Source organism: Cynocephalus volans, chromosome 10, assembly GCF_027409185.1.
Source record: "Cynocephalus volans isolate mCynVol1 chromosome 10, mCynVol1.pri, whole genome shotgun sequence".
Taxonomy (NCBI): Eukaryota; Metazoa; Chordata; class Mammalia; order Dermoptera; family Cynocephalidae; genus Cynocephalus; species Cynocephalus volans.
In genome coordinates this window covers 88,830,894-88,857,473 of record NC_084469.1, presented here as the reverse complement: position 1 = coordinate 88,857,473, position 26,580 = coordinate 88,830,894, and the positions used below count along the sequence as shown (strand labels likewise).

Here is a 26,580-nt window from a genome sequence, read left to right as displayed (position 1 = left end):
CTCCTGCTGCCCAAAGGGTTCCTTCCTTCTCCATCGGTTTTGCAGCTGCAAGCCTGCAATCCCCTAGCTGCTAGAGACATGGAGGTCTAGATGGTTTTTTCTGACTAGTCTTGATGCTTCCTGAGGTTTATATATTCTGTGGTTTAAAAACCAATTTCCTAAATTCAGCTGTTGGCTCCCTTACTGATGTTATGCAAGGCTAATTTTAGAGGAGATCCTCCTCCACCTCATACCTTTATAACGCTGTTTTAGCTCAGTGTTCATTGCTAAACGCTGCAGTCATCAGCTGCCCTGGGGGTGGGACAGGGAAGCAAGAAGTCCTAAAGAGAGGAATCCATTTTGGTACAGATGTCTGGCCGCAGCGTCTAAATCAAGGTGGTGTCTTGCCTGTCTGCAGGTGGCCAAGAGGCACAAGCAGGGCTGAGCCGGGCCTGTGGTGCTGCTGGGCACCTGTATCCCAGGGTGCCCTGTCGTGGGCCTAGGGGCTAGGGCTGGTGAGGTGGGAATGATGCAGGTGGGCTGGGACACACGCATGAGACCTTGTCATCAGAGAGGGCTGGAAACAGGGTCAAAAGAGCCAGCCAGGCTGCCCCCTGCAAAACCAGGGAAGGACGGATGGGAAGTTGGAGCAGGGAACCAGGTGCTGAGATGGAAGGGCTATGTCAGGCTGGGGGTCAGTTTCCAGGAGGAGGGGGACCAAGCTGGCTCTCTGGGGTCTTGGAAAGAAGGTGCCCAATCAGCTGCTCACCTCCTCCTTGTGTCTCAGGTTTCTGTCCTGCTCACTGGGTAATGAGGGTCTTTGTTCCCACCACAGGAGTCCTTCTTTCACTGGGCATTTGGTGTCATTGAGCCAGGCTTCTACGGCACCATCGATGTTGACACTGGGAAGTCAACCCTGTTTGTGCCCAGGCTTCCTGCCAGCTATGCCACCTGGATGGGAAAGTAAGGAGTAGTCCAGGCCGTGTTACTGTGGCTGTTGACCCACTGGCTGGCTGGGGGTGGTGGGGTGGGAGTGGGAGTGCAGGGCTGGGCCTGTGGGTGGCTGGAATGGAAAGAGCAATGGGAGGTTGGGTTAGTGGTCAGGCCCTCTGATGGCCTGCTCTGGGCCAGAGCCCTGCACCTTGATTGGGAAGGAGCATCAGAGCTGCAGCTACAGACTGGTAGTCTGTGTGTGTTTGGAGATGCGGTTCGTTAATCTTGAAACTCTGGACTGCCAGCTTTCCTCAAATGCTCAGGCTGAGGCTTTGGCCTCAATGGGCAGTCACTCCTGCATGGCATCAATGGGCATGATGTTTGGGTCAGATAGAGGAGCCTGGGGGCCTTCTCTGAGGCCCATCACATGCAGGATGCCTGCCTCTAGACACAGATATAGGCCCTGTCCTCTGTTCATCAGTAAGATAGGATAGGGGCTCTAGGGTTACACTGTGTGACAAGTGTGGGCCTAGAGGCCAGGGCCATGCCCAGCGGCTCCCCCTTCCCCCTTCTCCATGGCGCTTGCTAGCTCCAGGCCCCCCAGGAGCCGTTCCTGCCTACTCAGAGGTACTGAGGCAGAAGCGGTACTTAACCAGGGATGTTGGAGGTGATCAGAGGATCTTGCTAAATGCCCGCTGCTTTCCAACGTATCATTTCTGCTTGGAGGATGATTATTCTGGGCTAATGTGTAAATTATAGCCTTCACTCCATAGAGCCCCAGAACATTCATTTCCAGGTGGGCTGTGAGCCTATGGCTGGTTTGAATGACAAGGCACCTGGTGGCTTCAGGGACTGGGCTTTTTGAAGAGGGCCAGGGCCACAGCAGAGTTCCCCAGACTGTCTCTGGTTCACGTGCCGCCCCTCATGCTTCCCCACCCTTCAGTGCAATCTCCACAAGCTCCTTTGTTGGCCCTGGCATACATAGCTCTTCTGCTATCCTTGAGTGAGGGGTTCAGGCTCACAAGCTGCCAACAGTTGTCCTGAGGCCACCTGGCAGGATCACTGCCTGGTCTTGGGCCTTCAGCTTTGATGCAAAGACTCAGCTTTAAGCGAAATTGGCAGCAGAAGAGAAGCAGTCTGTGTTTCTGCAGGGGATGTTTCCCTGGTTTGACCCTTGGGAGGGAGGTCAGGGAGGGGGTGGCTGGGCTGCCACTGAGAGCCCTCATCTGACTGCTGCCTTCTCATCCCGTTGTGATCTTTATCCTATTCCTGGATGAATCCTCATGACTGCTGTGTTATCACAGAGGAAGCAGGCTCTGTGGTGGTGTGAGCTGTGCAGGTCCTGTGGTCTGGTCTTGTGGAGCTACAGTTGGAAGCCAAGCTGGCCTTGTGGCTCAGCGTGGCCTCTCTGCAGAGGTCATGGGGCTTGAGAGAGGGTCTGGTTGCTGTCTGGTTCCCATTCTTTCCTTGTGGAATGACGGTGATGCTATTTGGGAGGGATCCCCGTGGCTGTAGTTATAGCGTTGGTCCCTGTGGGGACAGTTACATTTGTGACACTGACATGAGGTGGTGATGAAGCCAGGGAGTAGATTATAACATCCAGGAATGGCCACAGCAATGTCAAGAGGTGGAATCTGTTTTCCTTTCTGCTTGACTCCGGTCAGGACCTCCTGACTACCTCAGTGTACAGATATGGCAGTGTCGCTATGTGACTTCTGAGGCTGTATTGGAATTACACCATGACTTCCACCTGCTTCTCTCGTGGGATGCTTGCCCTAGCAATGCAGCTACCACACTGCTAGGAAGCCCAAACTCACCCATGTGGAGAGACTGGCTGACTGCCAGCACCAACCATTGGTGCCAGCAAGCCTTCCAATGATTCTGAGCCCAGCCTTCCACCTGCTGAGGTCGTAGATGTCGTGGAGCAAAGATTAGCCATCCTCTCTGGGCTCTGTCTGAATTCCCGACCTTTGAGTCCATGAACATGATAAACGGTTTTTCATTCCACTAAGTGTCAGGGTAGTTTTTAACTCAACTCTAGTAACTGGGACAACCGTGATGAAGAGTTTTGATCTGGTCTCCCTAAGAGTATTCTTCCAGAATCCTTTCTGCACCCAGTGGTGAAGATGTGAGCAGAGTTGTGCCTCCAGCCCTTCCTGTGAGTGGCACGTCTCGGGAGTAGCTGGGGCCTCTGTGCCGAGTGGCTGTTGGGTCTGCTACCCTCTCAGCCTCACCAGGGCCCTGTCTCCTGGCTCAGAGATCAACGAGATATCCCAGTGCTCAGAGAGCCAGTGCAGCAGTTGAGGCAGGTGCTTCCATCTTTGAAAAGAGGGGACGGACAGTGATGGAGAAAGATACTTCAGGGAGGGTCTGATCGGGGCCTCAGCAGGGTCCCACCTGGAGTTTCTGTGTAAAGAGGTGGAGGGGCTCCGAGTGCATCTCCTCTTCTGTCTGTTCACTTCTTTATGAAGAGCTGACTCATGCAAAAAGTCACAGGTGCCCATCTGTGGGTTGAGGGTGGGCATCCTCTGGGGCTATGGGAGGAGAAGCCTGGTCCTACCTCAGGGATTTCACTGTCCAGTGGCAAAACCTGAATGAATCTCATCATGTCTCCCCACACCCACCATCTGGGAACCAAATGGCACTTCACTTGAGGGTTTAAAACCCAGAATCTGATTGGCCAGGGAATAGCTGTTAGCAATCGGTTTTTCTGGAATGTAATCTTCAGTAATACAGGAATAGTGTTCTGTACCTTGGCCACAGCTGGGTTTCAGAGCGGCTGTTAAAAGTTCTCCTTTAGTCTGTCCCTGCTTTGCTAAGCCAGCTGATTGTATACTATAGACATAAAGGCTTGGGTGACCTTGTGGGTGCAGACGGGTCTGCAGGTTGGTCTCCCCTGTTGGAAGAGGCTCTTTGTGCACACTGTGCAGGCCAGACCAGGCAGTCTTGGTCCCAAGGGGGATTCTGGCCCCATAGCTGAGAGAGAGATCCTTGTCTCCTACAGACCTGGCCCCCGCCATGGCTACCCCCCAGCAGTTTTTTCCCTTCCTCTTTCTTCTCTGGGGCAACCCTCTTCAAGTCCCCCTGTCCTGAGCCTTTAGAAGAGAAGGCGCAGTTGTCACAGGGCAGTGGCGAAGGGACTGTTTGGGGCTGGAGGTGGGGAGTGGCCAGATCTGCTTGTGTGTGGCCACTTCCAGGCCCTCTTGTAATCGATGGGGCACCTCGAGTAAGGCTGACGGGATTACCTTGCCTTTTCAGTCAAAACTCACAGACTGCACATTTGACCTTTAGCTCCTCAGCTTCCTTTTGAGTCTTTATCTGATGGCTTTTGAAAATCCATCTGACAGATACTGCGATCCAAAGTCGCCCAGGGAAACAACACCCCCGTCTGCAGGATCTGCCACTTCCTGAGTAAATGGTCTGTCCTGTTGTCAGGGTTGCAGACACTGAGGGGGCTGCAGACAGCCTGGTGCTGGCCTGTTCTGTACCCCAGGTCCTTTTTGGGACAGGAGAGTAGTAATTTCTAATTAATTTTTATTTGGAGTCTTTGCTCACAAAAGTGCTGCCTTTTTGGTGTGAGAGCGTTTCCATCATTTTCCCTCAGACTCAGGCTTAACCAATGGCAGCTTTGGCTGAGGGGTGTCTGGGGTGCTCTGAGCAGGCAGGAAACTGCCTCTGTGACTCAACACCCCAGGCAGCTTCAGAGCCCATAGAGAGTGAGCGACTCTGGGCCAAGTGGGGGGACCCTCCTGGAAGCATTGCAGCTTGGCTGTGTTCTGCTCCTGTCCTGATTGAGCCCCGGGATTGGAACCTGAGATGGTGTGCCTGGCCTGGGGATTGTAGCGGGAGGGCTCCTCCTCCTGAGGGTCTGTCTGGGCTTCGGGCTGCCTAGGAGGAGTGGAGAAAGCGAGTTTCTCCAGGGCTGAGGACCTGAGGCTCTGTGTACTGCTCCTCTTTTTGGTATGGAAACTGTGTGTGTGTGTGTGTGTGTGTGTGTGTGTGTGTGTGTGTGTGTGTGTGTGTGTGATGCACATAGGGTGTTTGTGATGTGTGTTGTGTGTGTCTGTGGTATGATGTGAGGGGGGCATATGGTGTGTGTGTGGAGGAATGTATGTGTGTGGTGTCTTTTGTGTGTGTGGTGTGATGCATGTGGGGGGTATGGGGTGTGTGTGTGGTATGATGAATATGGTGTGTGTGGGTGTATGTGGTGTGGTGCGTGTGTGTGTGTATAGTGTGATGTGGGGGGCATGTGGTGTGTGTGTGGAGGTGTGTGTGTGTGGTATGATGCGTGGGGGGGATTTGGGATATGTGTGTGGGTGGTTGTGGTGTGCAGTCTGTGTGCTTGTGGCTTTTCACAGCATTGTCCCCCACCCCATGTGCACACATTGTATCATGAGGACCAGGGCTTCCTCGGACTCTCTCGTGGCCACCCTCTAGTTCCCTCTTTTGCCAGGGGAGTTTGTGGGACCCTCTTTGAGGGGCACAGACCTTCCTGAAATGGAGCCGAAAGCATTCCTTTGGTTCTTACCCCAGGTGGTTTCTGGGGCCTCTGATCTGGGCAGCTGCAGGCCTGGCTAGGCATTTGCCAGCATCCATGGTCAGGTACCTCTCTGGGCTCTGCTGACCATGGCAGGCCTCCTCTTGATCACCTCTCCTTATAAGTGGCTCTCCCTTGTCCCTGAGGTAGTGCTGCTGCGTGCTCCGTCTTGCATGCAGTAGTGGTCTCCAGGAGTAGGCGGCTGCATTGCTTTGGAGAGGTCTGCTTTTCTTTGACAACCTAATGAAATCTTGAAATGGTTGCTGACTTCCTATGTGGAGCAAGTGCTGCTGCATTCTGCAGTGAGCAGAATGAAAGGCGGTAGCATCGCCTGTAGCTGAAGGCAGGCTGTGGTCACTGTAAATGGATAATGACTGCCGTAATTTGGCCCTATTAATTATTCATTAACTGCGTGCAGGTGGTCGGCTAGCTGGCAAGACCTCTTCGAATTTCATTTTCTAGAGGGCTCCTTTTTGTCTGTGCTGTGCGGCATTAATTTATTGTGTTTTTCCCTCCCAAGGGCCCGCACAGGGTGTTGGTGCTCACTGCAGAGTGAGTAGGTATCAGCTCTGACCTTGGTCTCTTGGGAAGTCCTCCTGTAACTCATGTGGGGCCCAGCTGCTGGCAGAGCAGGCCTGTGCAGGCTAGGGTCTCTAGGTGCTGGCCTCTTCTGAAGGATGAGAATCCCTTTGAGAGGGGGGCTTCTCCTCTCTCCTGCCAAAGCTGTTCCTTACACTTGAAGGGAATGTCTGGGGTGGCATTGGCTTCCCTGCTGACGCATCCTCTCCTGGTCTGGTTGTTTCTGTTAGGATCTCCCATATGATGGGTCTTGGCATGACCTACCCTTACTGGATCCCAGACTCCAGATGGAGCAGGATGTGGGCCCTCTGAGTGGCTGCCTCTTGCCCTGGCCAGCCTGGCCCTCAGTGGGTTCAGAGCTGCCCAGTGACCTCTCTGGCCAGCTCTGCAGGGCTCATGTGGACATGCCACTCCTTTTCCCATCAGCTGCCAAATCATGGCTGCCAAGCCTTTGGTGACTGGTTTGACATGGCATTTGGCATGTATTTCCCTTAGGGTGTCATTTAAATGATTTTTACTATAATTATCCCTAAAACATGAAAAATAAGTACTATTCAAACTTAATTATCTCTGCCCTTTAAAAAAGAGTGAAATGCACAGTGCCAGAGAAGATGCTTGTAGCTTTTCAAGTTTTGTTAAATGGTTGTTCCTGCTGAGAACCAGGCCTGTAACTAGGGAGGACCTTCCTGGCCCTTGAGGCCCAACTTGTTCTCTGGCTGGGCTATGTCATCTGGTGTCATTGAGGAAGGCAAGGGCCACCTGGGCAAAGGGCATCTGTGGGGCTGCCACCTGTATTTACTTCCACTTGAGTTGGTAGCAGCAGCAGGCTCTCCATGGGCTGGCTGGTCCTTGCCCCTCCTTGACTCATGTGGTTAGTAGTATGGCTTGTGGCCAAGTGAGGGGTGGATAGGTGAGCACACAGCCCTGGGCCCACACACAGATCACAGCTTCCCTGTGTTCATCTCCCCTTTGCCTCCACCTCCTCTGGTTCCATGTTGTTAAGCCCTTGATGTTGGGCTTTCTGCATGGAGATGACCCCAGGCCTCTACTGTCCTAAGACTCTGATGAGGCCTCACTGCCAAGACTCCCCGGACAGGAGGAGCAGGAACATGGTTCCAGGTGGCTTCCCTCCACAAGACAGTTTGGGAGATTTCAGTTTGGGAGACAGCTAGGAGATTTCGGGAGTGAACTTGAAAAGTTCAGGTGCCACACTAATGTTCGAGATGCCCCTCTGTAGAGAGGCATTGAGGCTGGCCTTGAAAGCAGGTCTTTGTACTTTCAGAGTCTGTTCGGAGTTTGTGGTCCACATCTGACACAACTAGAGGTGATGAAGTGACAGGCTAGAGGTGGGGGTGAGGACTTGCTGGGGATTCAGGGCATCTGTTGTGGAGCTGGGCCAGCCAGAGTGGATATGATGATGGCCCTGCCTCTTGCTTTTCTGGCATGTGGTTTTGAGCCTGGCTGCAGGGTCAGCTCATTGCTGAGAGGGTTGCCGCTTGGTAGCAAAGGGTCTGCAAGCTCCCTTCAAGCTGGCTGCATAGAGACTAAGCCCTGCAGCAGGGGCCTCCAGAGTCCAGGCGATGTGCTTGTTATCTGCTCCTGCCCTGTAGCTGTTTGAGGCCATGCTAATGGAGTTGTCAAACCTTGGCCATTTAACTTTTGAGTCCTGTCTGAAACGTGGAAGTTTAACCTGGCTGAATTGTGCAAATTTAATTAACGGCAGGAGCTTGATACCCAGTGATCACTTGAGAGAAACCAAAAGGGAGAAAACCCAAAGGGCATTCTGGGTTGCGTTGAGCGCTGATCTCAGTGAGTCCATGGTCTCAGCCTGTCGTGGGCTTCCTATCCAAGTCGCTTGCTGCATGTGTCTCTGAGCCCCCTGCTGCTGGTCCCTGCAGCCTGCCCTCTGTCCCTGGGTCCCATGGTCTGTACTTCTTGGCAGTCTGGTTTTGAATGCTTGTTTTGGTGGAGAGGGAATTGGTGGAGGGCTAGAGAGAGGAGTGGGATTCTGTTTCCTGGGCAGCACTGCTGGACATTAGTGTCACAAAGGCCAAGAGTGGCACTTGGGATGCAGGAGCTTGCTCTTTAAGGTAGTCACCTCTAAGTCCTGCAGTTTTCTCCTTCCCTGTTTCCTCTGGGACTCCTGAGGCACGTCATCCTGGGCATCTCTGCACCCCTCATCTGCTCATCTCTTGAGGGCCCAGGAAGCACAGTCCGAAAGCCATCTGCTGTTTTTTGTCTGAGGCCCCTTTTGGATCTAACACCTGGTGACTATAATGCTGTGAGATCATAGGCAGTCTGGGGTTGGGCAGGGATGGGGTTAAGTCCCCTTGTGATGATGTGGTGCCCTGGTGTGAGATGGCATGGGATGGCATTTGTGTGCATCCTTGGACTTGGCTCACAATGCCCTCCCCCTGTGCAGTTCATGTTCCTCCTCGTGTAAGCTCTGCCACTCACAGTGACATTGACTCATCTACTGACCAGGAGCCTGGTGGTGGGGTGGTGGCTTGCTGGACCTTGGCGGGAGGTCTGCCCTGTGTAGCCATGACCCAGGGGTCCGTCGTGACACAGATGAGGACTGCCCAGCCTCCTCTGCCATGTGTTTTCTCACCGGCTGATATTTTAGGGGTAATGAGTAAGCTTGAATTTTTCTCATCATGTTGAGCAATCCGGATATTGACTTCTTTAAGATGTTAATTTTTAAACTTTCCTTTAAAGAGGCTCCATCACAGACCAGGAGGCAGCTTGTTTCATGCCCCAGAGGGTGGGCCACACTGGCTGGTCACCCCATGGGCTCTCTGGTGATGGAGGGTGATGACTGCAGGGGCCATCTGTGGGCAGCCAGGGTCACAAGGGAGCAGAGGTCAGCTGGGGGTGCTGAGGGAGGCAGGTGTGGGTCAGTGGTCACTCTGTGGCTCAGTGCCCTTGGCCCTCTGAGTCTGGGTCTGTTGAGCAGACCTGCTCGATGCTGGGTGCCAGCTGTGGCAGGACTGGGCCTGGGGCTTCATGGCCTGGGCTGGGTGGAAAGGTGGCCTGTGCCCGACCATTGCCAAGCCCTGACCCTGGTGTTCCTTGTGCTTCTCTTTGAGGATCCATTCCAATGAACACTTCAGGGAGAAGTATGCTGTGGACAACGTCCAGTATGCAGATGAGGTAAGCAGCTGACTCCTCTTCGGAGCAGCTCGGGGATCCCAGTAACACTCTGCCTCTGCATTCCCTCTCCTCCCACTGCCACAGTCTAGCTGGACGTCGGGGGACACCACCACCCAGCTGCCAGCCTCCTCAGGAGTGCCATGTTTGGAAAGAGCAGGCAGGAAACATACACTTCAGCCTCTCTGAGGAAGCTATTTCTTTACCTGGGCAGTGCCCCTGACTCAGGGAGTAAAAGTGCCTGGAGATCTGGGTCATGGCCGCTGAGATGCACAGGGAGGATGTCTCTGAGAGGCGGGCCTGCCTGCCGCGGTGGCACAGGTCTGATTTAAGTCACCTTAGGCTTGGCCTGGGCCTCTGTGTACTGGGAGTCCCTCCCCACAGGCCCTTGTCAGCTGTAGATGCCACTGTTGGAAAAGCCCCAGGCTGTGAGAGGCCTGTGGGGTGTGGTGGAGTGTAGTTGGAGGTCCCTTGGCTCTAATCCACTGCTCAGTGTGGTTGTCCGGCAGGTGTGTGGTGGATTGAATTATGTCCCCCCAAAACTCCTTGAATTGTGATGCTTGAATTGTGTTCCCCAAGTTTTACATATTCGAGGCTTGGCCCCCACTGTGACTGTTAAGGAAGGTGGGAAATCCTATTATGGTAATTGAAAGGTGGAGCCTTGAAGTGGTGATTGGATTGTAGAATCGTGCAGTAGTGAATGGATTAAAAATGGTGGTCAGGGGCATGGTTCTGAAGGCGTTAAAAGGAGAGGAGTCTGTCTTCCTCTTTCTTGCTCTCTCTCTGCTCTCTCTGCTTCTACCGTCTTGGAATGTGAGACCCCTGGGTCACTGTCAACACCACCAGATGGACTTTGGACTTCCCAGCCTCGGAAACTGTAAGCAATAAATTTCCTTTTTCTTTATAAATCACCTAGTCTCAGGTATTCTGTTATAGCAATACAAAAAGGACTAATACAGAAAATTGGTACCAGGGACGTGGGGTGTTGCTTATAACAGATACTTGAAAATGTGGAAACAGCTTTAGAACTGGGTGTTGAGGAGAGGTTGGAGTTTGGAGGACTCAGAAGAAGACAAAAAGACCAGGGAATGTTTGGAATGTCTGGAATGTCTTAAAAACCAGTTACGTGATGGTGAGCAGAGTGCAGATAGAAATATGGACAGTAAAGACCATTCTAAGGAGATCTCAGATAGAAATAAGAAGGAATTTATTGGAAACTGGGGCAAAGATCACCCTTGCTGTGAACTGGCAAGGAACTTGGCTGTATTGTGTCCATGCCCTAGGACTCTGTGGAAGTTGGAACTTAAGAGTTGTGAATCAGAGTATTTGGTGGAAGAAATTTCTAAGCAGCAAAGCATTCAGGAAGCTGCATGGCTACTTGTGACAGCCTATGCTGAGTTATGGCGGCAAAGGCATGACGTAAAGCCAGAACTTAAAATGGAAGCAGAGCGTAAAGATTTAGAAAATTCTCAGCCTGGCCATGTGGTAGGGAAACAGAGAGCATGCAATGGTGCAGCCCAGCGACCATTAGATAAGATTAGTACAAAGGAAAGGGATTATCAAGAGAAGGAGAAAAAGGCCCTGGAGGCATTGCAGAAACCTCTGGGGCAAACCCTTCCATTTCAGACCAAAGGCCTAGGGAGACAAAATGGTCTTGGGGATCAGGCCTGAGGCACCCTCCTTGGGCTCACTGCTCAGGACCACCTTGGGATGCTGCTCTCCACACCAGCACTCCAGCTGTTTTGGCTACTCCCGCTGTGGCTAAATTGGCCCCAGGTGTGGCTGGACCTACAGTTTTGGAAAATACAAGCCAGAAACCTTGGCTGCGTCCACATGGTGTTAGGGCTGCAGCTTGCAGAATGCTAGAGTTGAGGAGGCTTGGGAACCTCCACCCCGATTTCAGAGGATGTATGGAAAAGTCTTGGGGCCCAGGAAGAGATCTGTGTCAGGGGCAGCGTCACTGCAGACAACCTTCACTAGAGCAATGCCGAGCGGAAACATGGGGAAAACGTGGAGTTGCAGGAGAGAAACCCCAACAGTGCCATGCCTAGTGAAGCCATGAGAGCAGAAATGCCATAGAGACCCCAGACTTGTGGAGCTACCAGATTGGGACACTAGCCCAGAAGAGCTAAGTGTGGCCTGAGACCAGGAAAGCCATAGTAGCAGAGCCGCCCAAGTACTTGGGGACCTGACCCCCACACCAGCTTGCAGAGGAAGTCGAACATGGAGTCAAGGTACATGATTTGCCAACTTTGAGATTTAATGCCTGCCCAGCTGGGTTTTGGACTTGTTTTGGGACCTGTTACTCCTTTCTTTTGGCCTATTTCTCCCTTTTGGAACAGGAATATGTACCCTATGTTTGTCCCACCATTGTATCTTGGAAGTAGGTAACTTGTTTCGATTTCACAGATGGGACTTTGAACTTTGGACTCTTGAGTTGAAACAAGTTAAGACTTTGGGATTGAAGTGAACGTATTTGCATGTGAAAAGGACATGAGTTTTGGGGGGCTAGGGGCAGAATGTAGTGGATTGAATTATGTCCCCCCATAACTCCTTGAATTGTGATGCTTGAATTGTGTTCCCCAAGTTTTACGTATTCGAGACTTGGCTCCCATTGTGACTGTTAAGGAAGGTAGGAAATCCTATTATGGTAATTGAAAGGTGGAGCCTGAAGAGATTGGATTGTAGAATCGTGCAGTAGTGAATGGATTAAAAATGGTCGTCAGGGGCATGGCTCTGAGGGCTTTAAAAGAAGAGGAGAGTCTGTTTTCCTCTCGCTGTCTGTCTCTCTTCTTCCACCATCTTTCAATGTGAGACCCCTGGGTCACTGTTACCACCACCAGATGGACTTTGGACTTCCCAGCCTCAGAAACTGTAAGCAATAAATTTCCTTTTTCTTTATAAATCACCCATTCTCACGTATTCTTTTATAGCAACACAAAAAGGACTAATACAAGGCGTCATGTGGCCTAGGTAGGTGTATGACTGTCCTCCTGGGGCTTTGAATCCATCCTGAGTCCCAGCAGGGGAAAGGGTCTGAGTGACCAAGGCCCCCTGACACTGCAGCCACTGACTGGCATTCCGGAGTCCTCTCTGCTCTGTTCCTGGGCATTGTGCAGGCCAGTGCTGGGTAGAACGTGAAACACCCAGAAGTTAGAGCCTGCCGCTGGAGGTCCAGGATCAGCTGGATGGGGCTCCTCATGGCCACATTTCCCCAGACAGAGGTCATATGTGGACATGAGCTGAGAGTGGAAGTGGCCAGGGGAGTCAGCAAGCTGGAGGCTAAGCAGCTTCCCTTTTCCTAGGCAGGACACAGCCTATGTCGGGGGATGACAGCAGTGCGTGGAGGCAGGTTCCCAGGGCTCCTGGTGCGACACACAGTGCTGTGAGGAACCAGTCAGTCTCTATCCAGCCCATCCTGCCTGGGGGGGGGGGGGGGGCAGCCAGCTGACCTTGACCACAAGTAGCCAGCTTCACGACCACCTGTGCACAGGCAGGCACAGTCCTGACCCCAGCTCTCTTGTCCTGGAATGCCATTCCTGCCTGTCTGTCTGTATCCTACCCATTCTTAAGGGCCTTGAAGCAGCCCACTCCATCCCCTGCCGATGCTGGTCCACACTGGTGCCTGTCCCCTGAGCTTTTGGAATAAGTTGAGCACATTGCAGACACTGGCTGTGTCTCATCTGCATGCTGCCCTTTACTGTCTTGTATTTGTCATAAAGGCCCAGTTCTTTCCCCCCAGATGTTCCTCTTGCACTCTCGTCCTGCCCAGTCCCAGGGACGTGTGGGGGTGCCTGGTCAGGGTTCCCTGGGAGGGTCTTGGTGAAGGAGCACCACTCACATCCGGGGGCCATGGGGACCTGTTACTGCAGCACCTTCTGCCTGGTTGGACGATGGAGAGAGGGGGCTTTTGATGGAACTTCATGTCGTGTGATTTTAGTACCAAGCTATTGGGGGTGACTCAGCATCTAAAGAGTCTAAAAACTCATGTGACCAACCTATTGTATTGATCTCTTTGGGTATAGGATCTAAAACAGACTGAACATTTGTTTGCATGCCCCTACGGAGGTCATTTGCCACACACCTTGTGTTTCTAAGTACTAGAGAGGAAGGGACCTGCTCGTCTTTAATTCTTATTCTGTTTCTGATCCTCTCCTTTGGCAGGTGTATCTCCCACCCCAATAAACTGCATCTTAACGTTATTGCCCTTTGAGACCTTGACACTTCAGGTCTCCTCAATGTGAAACCTGGAGGGAGCTGCTGAGATGGGCCCTGCCCCACCTCTACTCAGCTTGTGAGTCAGAGCCATCTCTGTTCTGCAGCCTCCCCAGCCACTGTCTGACATTTTTATTTATATAACTGGGAAAAAATTCAACTCCATTTATATGTCAATTTCTGGGGAGAGGAAGGAGGACTGGTCTCCAAATGCAGTAAGATAAAGAAAATCTTAAGGGTCAGAACACAGAAGTCCTCGGTGGCAGTGTAGAATGACGATACACAGACCAGCTTATTCTCAATCTTTATTAATAGGCAGAATCTTAAATGAAGGCTTCAGTGGAGTTCAAAGGACAGAATCTCTTTAAGACTTGGCAGCATACTGCGGGCCGCATCCTCATCGTCATTGTGGATCAGCTTTGTTGTTACTCTTACTGCTGGTCTTATGGGGACAAAGGCTCGTGTTCACAGGCGCTTCACTCTGGGCAGCACCTGCAGGCTCCAGTAACATCCACACTCAAATGGACACCCGCTTCCCTCCTGCCCCATCCTGTGGTGAGCCACAGCTCTCATCCCATTTACAGATGAGCAGGCCGAGGCTCAGAGAGGTGAAGGGCCTTGTCCAGGACATTTGGATCTCAGAGGCCCTGCCCTCCAGCTCTCCACTTGCCCTGTCAGAAGTGAGGGGCTGCTACAGAACACTTCTGTGGAGGTGACACAGGCTCTCAAGCGCCTTTGATTTTCTGTGGCTCAAAAGGGAGCCCACCCAAAAGTGTAAACTGGACCAAGCTTGCTGGGCTGGGAGGTGTTTACAGTTTGCTAGAGGTACCCAGGGCCTGCTCCATCATGGAAGGCAACAGGAAGCCCCTTATGCAGGGAGGGGTTCCCCAGGCCAGTTCTATGGTACTCAGCCCCATCTAACTTTGGGCAGCCCAGCCATCTGTGACAAATCACAGCAGCTGACACTTGTCTCCTCTGAAAGAAGGCAGGAAGCCTCCCCAGGCCATGGCTGGTCACTTGATATCACGTATAAAATGCAGGTATCTGATGTAACTAACATGGCTCTCTAGTTTCTCTCCTCCCCATAGATGAGCCCAAGCTTAATTATTGGGAAGGTTCCTCCCCTGAGGAGGGGGCACACAGGAGAACCTTGACAGGTGCATTGAGCAATACTGTTGAGGCCCAGTGCAAAGGCTGGTGCGTGTCTCCCACTGGGGGCTGTTGAGGGGGAGGGTGCCTTTCTGCACTTGCTCTCCTTTATGGCACTGGGCAACTGTTAGAAGGTACCAGGGACACTGACTCAGATGTAGGTAGGATGGGTATAAGAGAGACAGAGACAACTGCAGCAGCACAGGGATGACCTGCCTGTCAGCCTAGGTGTGGCGAGGCATCAGGGAGTGGTGGGTCTGAGGGGCAGCTGCTCTGCAGGACTGCCAGCCCAGGGCTGTCAGATATTCCTGAGGATTCAAGAGTAGCTGCACATCCAGATGGTTTGTGATGTTTCCTGTTTACATTTTAGAAACAAATTCAGAAGTTTAAAAACAGTGCAGGTCACCAGTGTGCAATACTGCTTCAGGAGATTGCCACTAAAGATGGTTTATTTTCAAAAGTTCCAGCACTTGCAGTATGAAGCCCAGCTCTCTGGAGCCATGCAAGCATTCTTAACTACACTGGTGAAGGCGTGTCCAGCCTTTCTCTGGATCATCACCCTGCAGAGAGCAGCCTGCAGGCCTGGTCCCAGGCCATGGTTAGGAAAGCACAGGAGGTGTCCATGGGAATCCTGTGGTTGTCCCCAGGGAAGGAGCCTCATCCATGGCTCTGATTAATTCTGCATGTGCCCATCCACTTTGACCTGCTCTGGAGGCCAGGCTGCATGGGAAATCGATGTGGCTGTGGCATGAAGCAAGTCAGGGGCATTTAACAGCACCGGTTTGTGAGAGCTGATGGGTCCCCAGCGGGCACTGCTCTGTGGAAACAAGGCCCTGGGTTGACAGAACCATGCTGTCGTGTGTTCTGGGGCCGCATTTCGAGCCAGTGATGCAGCCGCGTTGTGTTCCCTTAATATTTGAGGCACGGAATCAGGGTGTGCTGATGAGAGTGGAGTGCTAATGTGTCTCTGTGGGGAAGGGCAGATGGAGCTGCCAGGCCGAGAGAGTTTGCAGCCACAGAGGTAACCAGGACCCACTCAAGCAGTTGTGATCAATAAAAGATGTTGCCCTCCTGGACTAGCAGCCGCACAGCCTGCTCGCTGTGTTGGCCTCGGCCTGGCTGAGCATCAGGCAGCGTGGAGAGGGCTGCTTTCTCCTCCATTATCCCTAACCAGCACATCCCGAGAGTCGCTGCAGAGAGAAAAACCATCAGCCTGCACATTTGTTATCCTGCTGCTCTCTCCCAAGGACAATAGCAGATACAATCCCCAAGTGCCTCCTTGCTCTCGGATTCTGCTGCCGTAATTGACGGAATCGTTCTGTGCTGATAAATGTGGACCCTTCATGGCAACGTAACAACACACCCAGGGCCCGACACGTGCAGCTCTATTCCTTTTAATGAGCCTTCACCTCCTCCAGGGGGAGGCCGAGGGACTCAGTTGTTCTTAAAGCAGTTACTGAGTAAGTGAGGGAGGGTCCAGGGAGATGCAACCTCATGCACGGCTGGTGGGAGGGTGGATAGTCCCTATTTGGATGGTCACTGTCTGTATCACAAACCTTCACAAAGTGTATGGCCTTTGACCCAGCACCTCACCTGGGGAAAATTTGATTTTTTTTTAAAGGAAATAAATGTTTTAAGGAATTTAATTTTAAGGGAAAAAACCCTTATGTACATGGGTGTTCATCATAGCATTATTTATTTATAATAGTCACTAGAAATCATTGAAGTGTCCAAAAGAATGAAATTATGCCATGACTGTTAAGAGAGAGATTCTATATGGCCATAGGTTCAAATCTGGACTCTGCTATTTTTTAACTGGGAACTTGGGCAAGTTCTCTCACACGCAAACTTTCTCATTTGTGAAATCCGGGCATTCGCAGCACCATCTCCACGGGTGGTTAAATGAGATGATGTGTGGGAGCTGAGTGACACAGGCCGAAATCAAGGATGCGGTGGACATCCACCATCCCCAGTGTAGCGACTGCTGAAAATTGCATGTTTGAAGAATGTTTAATGACAGGAAATAAGTGAAGCATGTAATTTCATATGATCCAAATGTCATTACAAATCTGTTTTTATGTGCAGAGCTAAAAAGTCTCTGGGGATAGGATTGTACGTGCATTTTATCTTTTTATAGTTTTCCAGATGTTTTCTCTGGGAACATCTCAGTATTAAAAAAGGCATTTGTACATACATATGTCAAAACATATCAAAATGTCCACATTAAGTGTGTGGTATAGAATATGTCAGTGATAGCTCAATCAAGTGTTAATAACGGCAGCACATCTCCTTGTTCTTCCCCTGTGTTGAGGTGTCAAAGACTTTAGGGTCAGGTTGTGGGGAGGGGCATGGACTATGGAGAGGAGACTGTTCTCTGCTCTAGGGGCTCAGATATAGTAGGGTCTGCAGTGGGTTGGAAGAGGAAGAAATTGCTCCCAGCAGGGTGGTCAGCACCCTTGGGGTGCAGCTGTCACGGCTAATGCAGTGTGATGGGTGCTTTGCCAAAGGAATGCTGACTGTCAGTCGGTCAGTAGAAGTGGGAGTGACCAAACCTGCCTGGGGGGCTGGGGGCTTCAATCCTGAGTACAAATGATGAAGCAGCTAAGATGGGGAGAAGGCATTGCAGGCAGAGGTAAGAGCCCAAGCAGAGGTGTGGAGAGATGAGCTTGTATGGCTTGCAAGGGGTTGAAGTAGGAAGCAACTGTCTTGCAGAGGCAGGAGACCTGGGTGGGCTGTGGTGGAAGGATGGGGATCAGGGCATAGGGTGGGGGCCGGTGGGGAGCAGGGACAGGCTGACTTCCCTCAGCTAGGAGATGAATAGGGGGCAGGGAGGGAGGCTTCTGCCCTGGGAATGGGAGGCTGGTGGGGTCAGTGCCTAAGGGGGTGTGGGGATAGGGCTTTCAGGAAATACTTGGCAGATGGGCAGAGGTGTTGGCTTTGGAGGGTGGGCAGGTCTGGCTGTTTGGAGACAAGGATGTGTGGTGCCTGAAGCCAGGGCAGTGTGGTGGGCAGCATGCCAGGTTTAGGTTTGAATCCCCCTCTACCACTTGACAGCTGTGTGGCTGTCAGAAATCCCTCAGCCTCTGTAAGCCTCAGTTTCCTCATCTGCAGGGTTGGGACAACAACATTGTCTGTTTTAAGGATCGATAAATGAACACTGTCATTATTAATGATGGTATATCTTCTTTATCATGCTTCTTCGTGGTTACTCTAAAGTTGGTTTTTTCTTTCTGACCTTCCAGATTGCCAGTGTCCTGACATCCCAGAAGCCCTCTGTACTCTTCACTTTGGTAAGTGCTAGTGTCCAGGGACTAGACACTGGAGAGGGGTTTTAGAGAGCCACCTCCCCGTCTGCAGAGAGTGGGACCATGGGGAGGATTAGGAAACCGAGAGGAATGGTCACCAGTGATTAGTGACACCTGCTCAGTCTGAATGGCTGACTGTGTTCAGGCCCATGTCCTTGAGTCTCCTTGGGATGTGCTGTATCCTGTCATGAGGCGATGGTGGACAAGACACCACACCTCCTCCAAGGGTTAAAACTGTCTGGAAGATGTGTTTGTGTCAGGCTGAGCTCATGGGACTTGTGGGTGTAGAGTATCAGTTTACTCCCACCCTGTGTCTCCTCTGTTCTTAATAGAATTTGAAAAATACCCCCTTGGCATCTGCCTTCAAGTCAGCTGTGCTGGGGATACAGTGAAAGTCTGAGGGCCTGCCACAGCCTTGGGCAGGCGGGGGTGTGTGGCGGGCTCCTGGTGCCCTCAGAGAGGAAGCATGCTTTCTTACACGTCTTTGGGGAGTTTCATAGATGAAGCATATACGCAAGCCTTCTTCCTTCCAAAGTGACCCTTCTTTCCTTTGTTAATTGAGTTTTACAAAAATAGTTTTTCTTGCTCATTTGTTTTTAGCACTTGGTCTCTTTTTTTCCACTCTGCTGCTTTGATGGCTGAGAAGGCAGGTTATGTTAGATGACTGTGGTCACAGAAAGCCCAGTGTGTTTTATTTGGGTATACAATTAGACATTGACTTGAACTTCTTAAGAAAGAAGCGGTGATTTAAAATGCCTTGCCTCTCTGAGGATGGCATGTTTTTCTCTGAACCCTTTATTTTGTCTCCACTGCTGTCCGAGCTCCATGTGGAGTCTTCTTACAATTAGGAAAAGGAGAGGAATGCACTCCAGCTTCACAGCAGTCCTGCCTGAAGTGGGTGCTGCCCGCATTTCTGGGAGGGCTGGGCTTGACAGTACTCTTGGACCTTGTGTTGTTAGTGGGGAGTGTGTGCATGCGAGAGAGAACAGCCAGCCTGGGGAGGGCAGATTGGGGGTAGGGGGTAATCTTGGGTCCTCGCTTTTCTTGCCTGGCTCCTGCCTGTGCCCAAGCAGCCTGACTGGTGTCAGCAAAGTGCTCTGCTATGTCCACGGTGGAGGCCTTGTTGTGCCCCGGGACACTGCAGGGCGTGTGGTGCCCCCACTTCCTCTGATTTTCAAGCTGCATCGGAGAAAGAAGGGCCCACCTGGCTTGGAGTTAGCTGGCTGGGTGACTCATTTGTCAGGAAAGGCATTGCTGGGCTGGGATGGGGGCCCTCAGGCCATGGGGATGCCACATGGCCCTGTGTGGCACGTCTGTGTTCTCATTGTCTCTCTTTCTCCACAGCGTGGCATCAACACAGACAGTGGCAGGGTCTCCATGGAAGCCTCCTTCGAGGGCATCAGCAAGTGAGTCGGGGGGGCCTGGGGACTGTCTTTCTCCATCCTCCACCAACTCCCACCTCACTGTAGGTCTTTCCCAGTGTACAAATGAGACACGAAATACACAAGCAGGAGGATTCTAAAAAGGAGTCGGATTGGGCTTTTTGAGGAGATGTTTAGAATATTAATTTGCCCAAAAATCCCCTTGTCTTTTACTTTAAGAAAGGGTAACCCTTTATTGCACCCCATAACGAAAGTGCTTAGGGAGCCCTGGTTGAGTGTGTCAGCAGGGGTGGCTGTTTTTTCTCTAGAGCCCTGCTCTGAGCTCTCGCAGTCTTTGTTCTTATCACACCCTTCGCTATACAGTCCCCTCCCCTTAGTCCTTGCCACTGACCTCTCCCTGCCTGGCTCTCGACAACTCCCCTGTTTCCTGCAGCCCCAGTCCCAGATAGGGGCCCCCTGACCTGCCCCCCGCAACTTAGCTCCAGGCTGAGCCCCCAAACTCCGCTTGAGAAGCGGTTCCCCTTTCTAGGCCTCTCCAGGCAGGAGAGTGGTACCTTCTCCTCCTTGTCACCCCTTGTCCTGTGGCCCCAGGGATGTGACCTCTGCCAGCCATGAGCCCTCAAGAGGAGGCCGCTGCCCCTCCAGTCTACTGGGCTTGGACAGTGGACAGCTCCTGGCCCATGCTCCTGCACCTGGGTCCTCGGTCCCCTTCCCCACCGTGCATACTTTGCAGCCCTGGTGTCCTCTGTTGTACTTTGGTGGACTGAGGCAGTGATGGAGAATGCGCCTTATAATTATGTATGAGCCTGAGCCGTTGGAATCTGTGCGTATGTGTGATGTAGGGTGATTAGGAAGGATTATGAGCTCATACATATGTATCACTTCCCCCAGTGATCCGAGCGATGGGGCAGGGGGAGTGGGTTTCAGGGTTGCTTCTTTTATTGCACAACTCTCCACATTCTCTCGGGAGTTCCCCCAAAGCAGCCCTGTGTCCCACGTCGGGCAGTGATTAGCCTAGTTTGTTGAAATACTGGCCATGGTATTTCACGGTGCTCAGTAAACCGTTGCCTGCAAGCAAACTCCAGTCAAATCCCATTGCCATTCTGGCCTCAGTCTGTGCAGTGGGCCAGATGGACTCCAGGATCACTGATGACAAGATTCCTGCATGTCAATGAGCAGTGGGGCTTCTCAGCTGTGGGGTCTCTGCTTGCCTCCTGCAGGGGTCTCTGCTGCAGAGGATGCTGAGCACCACCAGGACCAGGTCCGGTGGGTGGTGTGGTGAGCGTGGTTCCTGGGTGGCAGCTTGGGATGTGACCCCCAAGGCAGAGCTCTGCTCGGTGCTCTGTGAGGTTGCCCCAGGCTGACAGAGGGATGCCATCAGTTAGTGGATGGCATGAAATGGAGGCCTCATCCCACCCCACTGACAGGATTCCCTACTCTGAACTCTGATCTCTTCCTCCAGTAAGCAGACCCCCATCTCTGTCCATGATTGCTCCCCTGAGTCACTGTAGCCCTTGCCAAGAGCCCGGAGGAATCTGTGCTCTGCAAATCCCTACACCTGATATGGGCAGCATTTGGAGGCTTTATTTGTATAGCCAGGAACTGCCTTCATTTTGCACCATCGCCCTAGGCATTGGGCTGGTACCTCTCCGTCTCCTGGTCTGGTCACCACGGGGGATGACTGTGGGGTGCTCCCCAGGTCCCTCAGCTGGTGGACTGGGCTGGGTGCTGGGTGGATTAGTTTCCACATCCACATGTCAGGCTGCTAGCTGAGGCCTCTGACTTGGCTGACATGCTGTAAGGGAGACTCCTGGCACCTGTCTTTGCTCTGGGGTCCCCTCACCTGCTTGTGGTGTTCCCTTCCCTCTTTGTCCCCCCATGCCTTCTCCCTCCAGGCCTCACATCTCACTGTGTTCCTCTTCATGTAACTCCACCCTCAGGAGTTGTTCCACTGGGGCAGGAGTCTTTGGCTGGGGCCCCCTACCCTGCATGCTGAGGCCACCAACTTGGGCCCTGGCCTCTGCCTCCACCCACTCCCCAGCTCCTTCCCTGTGTAAGGTCATACCTGTATTCCTCGGGTCTGGCTGCAGCTCAGCTCCTTGCCTCCCACCCACCCAGGCTGCCAGCACCTCGACTCTGCCACCTCCCAGCCTTTGTGCCAGGCTGGGGAGAGACCTTGTCCTCAAGGGCCACTGAGGCTCAGCAACTGCGTCCACCTGCCTGCCGAGTGCATCTCCAGCTGTTTTCTGGGGATAATAATAGCCTGTTTCCTAAGCAAGATGAATCTTGCTGTCGTCCTACTTTCCAGTAGTCAACTGCTCTGTCCCCTGTCACCTCTCACTGCCCTAATGAAACAACTTCTTCCTGGAATTTTTCTTCCTGACCCTTTTAAACATCTCTGAAACACCTCCCATCTTGGGTCTTCAATTAACCTCCTGCTTTGACACAAGCTCAGGTGTGGCCTCTCGGTTTGTTCTGATGGCCATCCCAGGCCGCCCCTTTGCCTGGCCTGCAAGGAGGGGGAGCTGTAATAGAACATTGGCCTTATGTCTACCCATCCCAGACCCCCTGGGTCCAGCTGGGCAGTCTGCCTGTGACCTTCTCTCCAGGTATGGCCCCTCAGGTTGTCTGCCTCACGGTTTGTCCCACATGGGCTCTCAGCCTTGGCCTCAGACCCCCCTCAGGCTCCCCAGATCAGGGCCAGGCCCTCTGCTGCCCACAGCAGGAGTGTGTGGGGTCTCACAGTGGTGGGGATGTAGAGATGGGTGAGAGGGAACAGATGGGTAGAGATGGGGTGGGGTGGTAGACACCCATGAGGCCTGAGAGAGGCAGAGGGATCTTCTGTGGCCTGGGGCTGCTGGGCTCACCCAGGGTGTGGCTTGGTGTGATTATGACCAAGGGAGCAGGAGGGGGTAGTCTGTGGGCCTGGTACTAAGTTTGGGGTCCCAGGGCATGGTGGGGGGACTGCTTTGTGGGCTGTGGCTATGGGAAGCTGTGATGAGGAGGGTAGCCCTGCATTAAAGAGGACTTGAGACATCTTCCTGTGGACCGCAGGCACTAAGGCTCTGGGAGCGCTTGGTTCCTCCAGGCTGGGAGCAAAGTCAAACAGGGGAGATCTTCATTAGCATCTGAAGAGGTGGACTTTAGGGCAGGTTTTCTTGAGACAGGCAGACTGACTTACGAAGGGAGAGAGATGGGGTGGGGTAGGGGCCAGCTGGCTTGAGCCAGCGACTGCCCCATCCATCAAGTTTGCATTACGTAATGGGGATGCCTTACTGGCATAAGACAGTTCCCTCTCAAACCAGCAGAATCTGTGGCCAGGAGCCCTGGGCCAGGGTAGTGAGTTACAGAGGACTGTTTCATGCCATTGTCTAAGAGAGAAATATGGTCCATATTTTACATCAGCTGGTTATTCAGGATAAGCATATTTCTTATCTTTTGGCATTTATTTAAATTGCCTTGCATATTTGAAGACAATTGGTTACAAATTAATTCCATTTAAATAAGCAGTTAAATATGAAATGCTGAATTTGGGGATTGTTAATGCAGGATTATTATTCAAAGATGTGAATTTTAAAACCCAGGAAGGAGAGGGACATTATTAAAAATGACGATTACAGCAAAATGCCAATTTGTGGTTTGGGGACTCTGGCTTTCTGGTTACTGTTAAGTTGCATATCAAGTTAATATTTTGGATTGGGTTTCTAATTTGGCCATGGAAATCTCTATTAGGGGAGGTACCTGAGGAAGTGAGAACCTGACCCAGCCCCCTTGCAAGGAGTGGGGGGGAGGCTGCCTCCTTCACTGGGTTGGACACTCTGGTGGAGAAGCTGGAGGCCCGGGCAGGGCCTGGGCCTGCACTGCACATCCCTTCATCACCCAGCTCACTGTTAGTGCCCCCTGCTTCAGGACACTCTCCCATCCTCACAGGCACCAGTGGGGTTTTGTTGTTATTTTTACACAATTAACACCTCATTGTAGAAAATGCTAACTAGCTAGCACAGGGGCAAAAACAAAGAATACCTGAATTTTATTTCCCAGAGTTAAACCTGTCAACACTGTCTTCTGGGCTCTTCTTTGTGTGTATGAATGTGTTTCTCTGAGTATGTTTTTATGTCAATGTGTGCTTGTGTGGGTCGGTCTACATGTATACATTGGTCTGCATGTGTCTGTGTGAGTCTCTGTATCTGTGTGTATATCTGGGTGTGGATCTTTGTGTGTGTCTAAGTATATGCCAGTCTGAATGTGTTTGTGTATATCTGTGTGTGTCTGCATGCCTCTAAGTGTGTGTGCCTTAGTGTGTGTGTGTATGTGTCTGTGTGCGTCCATGTGAATATACATCTGTTTGTGTCTGAGTGTATATCCAGTGTGTATACATCTGTGTGTGTCTGTGTGTACCTCTTTTCTAAGCGTATGGCTTGTTTGTGTCTGTGTGCTTGGTCACTCTGTGCTGCTTGTGTGTGTGCATGTGTGTGTACATACCTACATTGTATAAAGTGAAATTTTGCTAGTGCGTTTGGCTGTGGAGCAGATAGGCCATTGCTTTTCCTAATGTCAAAGTGACATTTGGTCAAATGGGAGGCAGAGTCTATTCTGTTGTCTTGATTTATGTCACCTGCTGCTCTCTTCTTCACTGTGAACCACATTGGCTGCCTGGAGTCTCTTTGATATTTCACAAGTAAGGCTTTGATTTTACAACATTTAGGTTGACTTTGAATTGAGCAGTCCTCTTTGTGTAGATAGGAATCCTGAATGCTTCAGAGATCTGGAATCCTCTCAGCCTGCTAGTACCCCCTTCTTGCTTCTTTCCCCTGTCCCTGCCCCATGTACAGCTGGCTCAGCCAGAAGTAGGGCTGCCAGCCTCAACCTTGGTGTTAGATAGGTGTTTCCAAACACCAGTAATGAAGCCATGGAGAGTCCCTGGTTTGCAGGAGGATAGGAGGTCCCAACCCTGCATGTGCTTGTGTGTGGTGTCCTGATCTGAAGTGGAGCCAGTTCTGGAATCCAGAGGGTTGAAGTCTTGCCAAAGCTTCTCTGCTGAGGCCTGTATTTTGTGCTGGACCACATCATTCTTTCCCAGCTGCCTCACCAATAGCTTGAGCTCTGGGTCACATATGGCTCTCTAGTCAGGGATGTTCCCTGACCTGACCCTTTTGTCTCCTGGGATCGTCTTTCTTATCAAAGAACAACTTTGGCTTTGAAGATTTTTGTGTGTGTGTTTCTGCTTTTTATATTCATTGATTTCTGCTCTTTTAAATTTCCTTCTAATTTCTTTAGGTTTTGTTTGTTCTTTCTCTAGCTCCTTGAAGGAAGAGTCATTCTTAGGATGGAAGCTTATATCATTAATCATTCTTATCTACTATGTATGTACAGCTATAAATTTTCCTCTAAGCACTGCTTTAGCTGCATTTCACAGGTTATATTTCATATTTTTATTTTCTAATTTTATTGTGATTTTTGTCTTTGAACAGGGGGTATTTAGAAGTCTGTTGCTTAATTTCTAAACAATTTGAGATTTTATAGTTTCCTTTCTGTTACTAATTTCTAGTTTAATTCTACTGTGATGAATGAACATTCTCTGTAATCTAAACCTTTGAAATTTGTTGACATGTCCAGCATATGATCATTATGATAAACGTTTCATGTACACTTGAAGAGAGCATGTATTCTGCAGTTGTTGGCTGTAGTGTTCTGTATGTCATTTAAGTAAAGTTGGTTAATTGTATTCATCATGTCTTCTGTGTCTTTCCAAATTTCTATTTGCTTGTTCTGTCACTTAAGGGGTGTGTGAAAATCTCAAACTATGCTTGTGAATTTATTTATTTCTCCTTTCTCTTCTGTCAAGTTTTATAAATCAGCTTTATTGAAATAAAATTTACATACAATAATTTTTATTTATTTATTTATTTATTTATTTATAGTGGCTGGCCAGTACAGGGATCTGAACCTGTGACCTTGGTATTACTAGTACCACATTCTCCCAAGTTAGCTAACTGGCCAGTCCCCACAATAAAATTTATTGTGTATGTTTAAAAAAAAAAAACACAGTTCTATTGGGATATAATTCACATACCTTAACAATTTACCCATTTAAGGCATATATTTAAACAGTTTTTGTATGTTTACAGAGTTATGTAACCACCATCACAATCAATTTTTGAACATTTTCATCACTCAAAAAGAAATCCTGTCCCAATTTGCAGTCAGTCCTCATTTCCCCATTCCTTGGCCCCTAGCAACAACTAAACTACTTTGTGTCTCTGTGAATTTCCCTACTCTGACATACGATATAAATGGAATCATTCAGTATGTGTCCTTTTGTGTCTGCCTTCTTTCATTTAGCATGTTTTCAAGGTTCATTCATGTTGTAGTGTGAATCAGTACTTTGCTCATTTTTATGGCTGAAAATATTCTTTTCTGTGGATATATACCACATTTTGTACATTCATTAGTTGATGGACATGTGGGCTGCTTCTGCCTTTTGGATGTTATGAATTATTTCTGCTGTGAACATTGATGTGAAAGTTTTTGTGTGAACAAATGCTTTCAGTTCTCTTGCGTATATTCCTAGGAGTGGAACTGCTGGGTCATATGGTAACTCTTTAACTTTTGGAAGACTATTTTCCAAAGCAGCCACACCAATTTACATTCCCAGAAGCAATCTGAGGATTCCAGTTTCTCCACATCTTTGCCAACGCTTGTTATTTGTTTATTTTGTTGTAGTCATCTGAGTAGCTGTGGAGTAGTATCTCACTGTGGTTTTTATTTGCATTTTCCTGATGACTAATGATGTTGAGCATCTTTCCTAGTGCTGTTTCACCATTCATATATCTTTTTTGGAGAAATTTCTATTCAAATCCTTCATCTTTTTATTATTCAGTTCTAAAAGTTCTTAATGTATTCTGTTACTAGATCTGTATGATTTGCAAAAATTTTCTCCTATTGTTTTGGTCATCTTTTCACTTTCTTGACAGTGTTCTTGAAACATAAAAGTTTTTAATGAAGTCCAGTTTTGGGGTTTTTTTGGTTGCTTGTGCTTTAGGTGTTATATCTAAGAAACTATTACCTAATCCAAAGTCATAAAGATTTACACCCATGTTTTCTTCTAAGAGTCTTATAGTTTTGGCTCCACATTTAGGTCTTTGATCCAGTTAGAATTAATTTTTATACATGATGTTAGGTAGGGATCCAGCTTTATTCTTCCCAGGTGGATATCCAGTTGTTCAAACACCATTTGTTGAAAAGACTGTCTTTCCTTTGCATTGGATTGTCTTGGCACCTTTATCAAAAGTCAGTTGACTGAGGACAAATATTGTATAATTCTCCTTCTATGAGGTATCCCAAATAGTCA

At 50.4% G+C, this 26,580-nt stretch overlaps 1 protein-coding gene across 1 annotated transcript in view; it reads left to right on the top strand.

The window, feature by feature from the left end:
• The window catches only part of PEPD (peptidase D), a 120,640-nt gene that overhangs the window by 9,940 nt on the left and 84,120 nt on the right, over nucleotides 1-26,580 (top strand). Inside the window, exons 3-6 of the mRNA XM_063110564.1 lie at nucleotides 815-942; nucleotides 9,118-9,181; nucleotides 17,785-17,832; nucleotides 19,192-19,253. Of these exons, the coding sequence (XP_062966634.1) occupies nucleotides 815-942; nucleotides 9,118-9,181; nucleotides 17,785-17,832; nucleotides 19,192-19,253 (302 nt within the window). The remainder of the gene's footprint in view (nucleotides 1-814; nucleotides 943-9,117; nucleotides 9,182-17,784; nucleotides 17,833-19,191; nucleotides 19,254-26,580) is intronic.